Source organism: Gavialis gangeticus, unplaced genomic scaffold (genome assembly GCF_001723915.1).
Source record: "Gavialis gangeticus isolate Ggan-Ray unplaced genomic scaffold, GavGan_comp1, whole genome shotgun sequence".
Lineage (NCBI taxonomy): Eukaryota > Metazoa > Chordata > Crocodylia > Gavialidae > Gavialis > Gavialis gangeticus.
This window is the reverse complement of record NW_017728973.1, coordinates 1715460-1721459: the sequence shown is the minus strand read 5'-3', so window position 1 is coordinate 1721459 and position 6000 is coordinate 1715460. Positions and strand designations below refer to the sequence as shown.

The 6000-nt window shown below is 58.2% G+C and overlaps 1 protein-coding gene across 2 annotated transcripts in view; it reads right to left on the bottom strand.

Annotated features, from left to right (window-relative positions):
• Window positions 1–2139: 2139 nt before the first annotated feature.
• The window catches only part of SPATS2 (spermatogenesis associated serine rich 2), a 37368-nt gene continuing 33507 nt past the window's right edge, over window positions 2140–6000 (bottom strand). For both annotated transcript variants that reach the window (XM_019506046.1, XM_019506038.1), the window contains exons 10-13: window positions 4566–4675; window positions 3700–3802; window positions 3296–3516; window positions 2140–2742 (exon numbers count right to left, since the gene is read on the bottom strand). In XM_019506046.1, coding sequence (XP_019361591.1) covers window positions 2413–2742; window positions 3296–3516; window positions 3700–3802; window positions 4566–4675 — 764 coding nt within the window. In that variant the 3' untranslated portion in view covers window positions 2140–2412. The remainder of the gene's footprint in view (window positions 2743–3295; window positions 3517–3699; window positions 3803–4565; window positions 4676–6000) is intronic.

Genomic DNA, 6000 nt, shown 5'->3' with positions numbered 1-6000 from the left:
CGGGGAGCCTCCGCGCCCGCCTCCCGCAGCATCCTCCGCGGGGGGTTGCCATGGAGACTGCGGGACACGCCCTTAAAGGGCCAGGCCCGCGCGGAGCTGGGCCCTTGCCCCCCTCCCCCGTCGCCTAGGAGACGGTTTGGGACCAGCGGCGCCCGGGGCCGGGGGCGGCGGGGCCGGTGCTCGGCGCTGTGCCGCGGCTGGGACGCGAAGGGGTTAAACGGCGGGACCGCGGAGCCCTTCGAGGGCAGCAGGGAGGGGAGGGGAGCCTGGGTGCCCTGGCGCTGCCCCGCGGGGGTGGCTGGGGACGCCTGCCCCCTCCCCCGGACACTTGGCTTCCCTTCACTTTCACGGGGGCCTGGCCCTGGAGCCATCCCGGGGGCTCAGCCTCAGTTTCTCACTCTTTAAAATGGGTCCAACAGTACCCACCTCCCCAGGCCACAGGAATGGGGCCTGCAAGTGCAGTCTCCCTTCTCCCCTCCCACAAAGCAGAGACACGCCAAGTGCGGGGGGAGCTGCTAAAAGCCCCTCGCAGCTTCCAGGGTGGCCTCGCCAGCCTGATGCCCCTACTGCGGTTTTGTGCCACGGAGGCAACTGGGAGAGGGGTGAAAAATAACCGCAAAAAGAAAGAAAGAAAGATGATCTGCATTTAGAAGTGCCGTATTTAGCAGCGCCGGGGGAGGGCGAAGAGGAGCAGCAGCAGCAATCCCTGCTCCGCCAGCCTCCTGTCCTGGTTCAGTGCCCAGGGGCCTGCAGGCCTGGGGAGGGGCACATCGCTGCCCGCTTCTGCGGCCAGCGGGCGGGCGGCATCGTGTGCCGGGTCAGCGAGGCTTGGACCGTCCCCTTCTCTTCAGCAAAGAAGGGAAAGTGCTTTACAAAGAAAAAAAAGCAAAGCCAAAGAAGCCAGGAGCTGTGCTGGTGCCAGCGTCAGAGAGGGAGGCCCAAAGGGACCTGGCCAAAACCCGGCAGGCCATCACCGTGCTGCGCGGTGGATCGCAGCCCTGCGTGCCAGACAGAATCACTGTCCGGCCCCCGATACATGCAGGCCTGGGGGGGCCGTGGGTCTGCACTGCTGAGGCTGCGTCAATTCAAGGGAGAAGCCGGGGTGTAAATGCGGGTGGACATTTTGGGGCGGGCAGGCAAGCTGCCAGGGGAGCATGGCGCTACTGCGCAAAGCCGCAGCCAAGGTCGAGGGACTGGAGCACAAAACCAGCCTGGTTTTTCATGCCCAAGGTTTCCTTTGCTCTGAAACCGAGGGACTTTCGGCTGCACTTACAGGGTTTGCCAGCCCCAGTGTCCATTTCCCGAGGACCATCGAGGATGCACTGTGGGATAACGTCTCACCTACGGTGCTGTCACAGCACAGAGCAAGGGATCAGGGCTCGAAGTCAGTGCTTGGAGCAGGGCAGAAGATGCAACAGCTCCTCCCTGCCCCGGTGAGATCTCCAGTTGGAAAGCAGCAGGGGCCCAGCCCTAATAACTGGGTGCCCAAGTGGCATTCTCAGCCTTTGAGATGCTAGTGAGTCTGAACAGTCATTGGCCTGCACTGCACCGTGCCCAGCTACTGCCACACTGGGGGGCTTCTAAAAACCAGGCAGCTCCGAAATCACCTCCACGTCCGCGTCCCCACGGCCAGCCTGCAAACGAATGAGGAACCAGCTTGCAGTCTGTGCCACGCTCCGTCCTCCACTGCCAGCCGCCGGTAGTGAGGCATGGGCAAGGGTGGTTCAACACGTACATCGTCTTTATTTGTACAACGATAAAGAATGACAGTAGCGCTTCAACTGGTCTCACCTAGGATTAGCTCTGCTAATTGGTATTGCTAGAAATTTAGTTTCAGGGCCAAGTAGGGCTGGGGGCAAAGAAGAGAGCGCCCCAAACATAAAACCAGGGAACACCTATGTTTAGACGTGAAAGCTTTCCAGTCTTTTGAAGATGTGGCTGCTCCAGTTCAGAAGCATGGGGCTCGGAGGAGCGGCTCCCCACAGCCCTCTTGGCTCTCGCTGTGTGACCCAGGTGGGCCAGCCAGACCAGAAGCTGTCTTCATTGCCAGCACAAGCAGTCTGCTGCTCTAAGGATGACCTGGCCAGCAAAGCGCAGACCAGAAGCCCTGGGACTGGCTTGTAGGATTCTGGGAGGTGGGTTTTTGGCTAAGAGGTGGGCTGGCCTAGAAGGGAGAGAACCCACCTGGGTTGGGGATGCCCAGCAGATGTAGCAGCATCAGGACTTTTCCCAACAGGTGCAGGGCAGACGCGTTACGTAGCTTCCACAAGGAAGAGAAGAAAGGAGGCAAAGGGGGAAGGAAGAGAAGTGGCACAAAAATGAGAAGTGTAAACTTTCCTTCGTTAACATCTAGCTACTTCCCTACAGTCCTGCTACGGAGCCAAGCTCCCAGGGGAGGCAGTGTGGGCGCCCTCAGGAACCCGCCCCCTCCGGCTGGCTGGATCGTGGCTTGCGCTGGGGGAGCCCCTTGGCCTCGGTGCTGGCCGGGCAGGACCGCAGGTGGGCCAGGGGTAGGGGCTGCCGCGGCTCCGAGGGGGTCGTGCTGTTGGCTCCTGTGGAATGAGTCTGGCTGAGATCGCTCGTGCTCCCTGGAGGTCGGGATGGGGGATTCTGGTACCTGGCGCTGGACTGATACCCGGGCCCGCTCCGGGGCCGGTTTGCATGGTCGTATCGGCCAGGGTTGGAGGGGCCGCTGTGGCGCTGGCCTTGGGGCCTGTAGCCTTGTCCTGGTCTCCTGTTTCCCTGGAACAGAAAGGAAGGCTGATGAGCAATGCTGGCAAGCCAGCTCTGGGGGACTGGGAGCCTGTGCCAGCACCTCCTGGCATGGTCTCATAGAGAGGTGGCTTTCACACACCCTCCTTTGGGAGGGGCTGGCACTGGCTCTCATGGGCCCCTGACAGTCAGACACCACGCCACAGATCCTCCAGCCACGCAGCAGGCTTTGCTCAGTAACTGCTTCTATTAGGCCGGGTTGTCAGACAAGTCCGGGCACAGAGCACCCTTCTCAGGCTTGGGTCGGCAGTCAGTGCTCTGTGCCCACCAGCGCAGTTTAACCATGATGTGAGTGCAAGCAATCAAGGATCTTTCCAGCCCCTTTCTGGGGGCCTCAGTCACTGTTGTGCCCTCCTGCCCTATCACCAGGGCGCAGCTTTTCATGGCACTGAGCTGGGACAAACTCCAGCAGGACTGAATAATACAGGGCACAAAACTCAGAATAATACAACACAGCTAGGAAGCCTCCCCGAGAGGGACATGTACACCTCTGCTGCAAAAGGGCAGGGAAGCGGCCACCTACCTCTCGCTGAGGCTGGTATGGACGGCTGCTGGAGTTCACTACAGCTGCGGGTGCATCCGTGGAGGGTGGGGGCTTCTTGCTCCCGGTCGTAAGGCTTGGAGCAGAGGCAGAGGCACAGTCAGGGGTGGAGGGAGCGGAGGCTTCACTCGGGCTGCTCAGGGACATGGATGCAACAGAGCTGCACCGGGAGCGGGTCGAGTAACTGTTCTTTGGGTGAGAGACTGAAAGCAGAGACCAACAGGTCATGGGTAATTCCACGTCCCTAACCCTAACCCTCTCCCCTGAACACCCATGCTGCCGCCTACAGACTGTATGGTATGGGGACCTATCTGGAGGCTTCTCCAGTGCGACAGTAACCGATGCCCAGTCCCCCTGCAGCCCCTGTGCCACTTGCACCGCCTCACCTTGGCCAAATGAGCCGATGCTCTTCTTGAGCGTGTCTAGGTCGCAAGTGAACCGCGCCACTCGCCCCAGGTCTTCATCATACTTGCGCTCACTAACGAAGTGCTGAAACAAGAGGGAGTGCCTACATGTTAATGCCAGGCCCAAGTGAAACGCATTATCCAGAGGGAAAATGGGGCTCCAGGCTGGAACAGCCACTTGGGCCCAGGCCCAGGCCCAGCACAGTTAAGAGGGCCGTTAGCAGTGTGGGGCCTTGCATGCCACTTGCCCACATGCATGTGTACACTAGTAAAGCATGTCTCTGTCTCCCAGCACGTCACTTCTGCAGGGTCACTCACTCAGTCAGGCTCCACAACTCTCCTGTGGATGCTGTCAGCCAACAGAGGAGGAAAAAACTGGGTTTAGGAGCCATTACTGCAGGGAGAAACTGGGCACAGGGCTGATTTCAGACAGGATTTTAAAAGACCCCTTTGATGGCTCGGTGCTGACCTCTCGTGGTGGAGGAAATGTGGGTGAATGGCAAGTTTTAAGAAATGTGAAAGCAGAGGGCTCTAGTGGGTCAGAGCCCCAGTGGAAGGAAGTCACAAGAGGGTGGGGGCAGCAGGACGCTGCCAGGCAGACCAGGGCAGACTATGCCCTGTGTGCTGGAAGGCTGAGCTGTGTCAATGGCAGCTTAGCAAACCAGACATCGCAAAGGAGATGCAGGACAAAGTGTGCCACAGCTCATAACACTGTTGTGGCCAGCAGACACGCGGCACCGGAAAGGAGTCTGCTTCCCTCTCCCTGGGGGTTGCACTGAGCACGTTCCCCTGTCACAGGCAAGCATGGCCAGACAGGCCACGTAACATCAAGGAAGAGAGGAGCTCACCTTAATGTCAGCTCTGAGCTCGACCAGCTGCTCCTCTGACATCCGCACAGCCACATCCGTCATCTTCTTTAAAGCCTCTGCTTTCTTTTGTCGGCTGACCAGGATTTCCACTGCAAAGGAGACCATGAGCTTATGAAGCACTGTCGATGGGGAAGGAGGAATCCATCCACTGAGAGTCTAATTCCTCCAGTTCTGCCACAAGGCAGCCCAGGGGGAAAAAGGGTGACCAGGCATCAAAGTGCAGAGCAAAAGGACTGGCTCACAGGGCTCTGCCTCCCTCCCTCCAGCTGCAGGGACCTGCATCTCTAGATGCACACACTGCTCCGAACCAAATCGAACACCTCTCAGTCTGGGCAGAACGTTTCCGTCTGGCAGAATTTGGGCACCCCCAACCTCATCCAGGGACTCCAGGTTTGTGAGCTGCATTGAGGACTTCGTATTTTGGGGGCTGTTTCTCTTCTCTACCAGGCTCTTGGGATGCCATGTGGGGGTATCATGCAGATAAAGGCACGAACTGCAGCACTGAGCTGGACGCTGAGTGGCTGTGGAAGTGGGCTGTGACAGGAGCTAGGCAGTTTAAACCCCAACTTTGGCTGCAGGGACAGAGGGGACTGCTGGGCTTGAAGAGGCTGGGAAGGAAGATACCAATCAGAACTGGACATTGCCCTGTCCCACAAGGCTCCCCTTGCAGAGAAGAGCACCCAAGGAAAGCTGCACACTCAGTGCCTGGCACAGTTTCGCCTCACCCCAAATTTCACCTTGCGGAGTCTCTGCTTGAAGAAAGACAGTGGTCCAACTGCAAGGTGCATGCACAGCTGGAGATGAGCCTCCCATGTGCAGCTGCCCCATCTCCTACTGACCCACGGACTGCTGAAATCTAATTTCTTTTGTTCCTCCTCTGTACAGTGCCAAGTACCACATGGTGCCGATCCATGAAGTGGAGGCTCCTGGCCCACAGCATCACTGTCAGCTTGTGCCCTGTGAGTCATCTACACTGCCCAGGGTGTACCTGTGAGACCTGAGTCGCTGCCCTGGTTAATAAGGCTACTGGAAAGCAATTAAAAACTAGCTGCCCCGTTTTTATGAAAGGCACAGTGCTCGTTTCGGTGGTGCCAGCACATCTCTACCCGAACACAGGATAAAACAGGTAAACAGTCTGCTCCCTCCAACCTGATTCCTTCCTGTTCAGCCCAGACAGCTTCAGCTGACTGGCAGGTGCTAAACTGATTTTCAGTACAACTCCAGGCAAAAACAGAGGACATCCAAGCAGAATTTAAGCTCTCTGCTTCAGCCTACGCATTTGCTGTCATCGGGGCTCTTTTCCTAACCCTGCAGAATTAGCACACTGCAGGGAAAACAATGATCTGGAGAAGCTCTAATACCTACCCACCAGCTAGATACCGTCATGCAGGAAACGTGCCTGCGTTTCAATTGA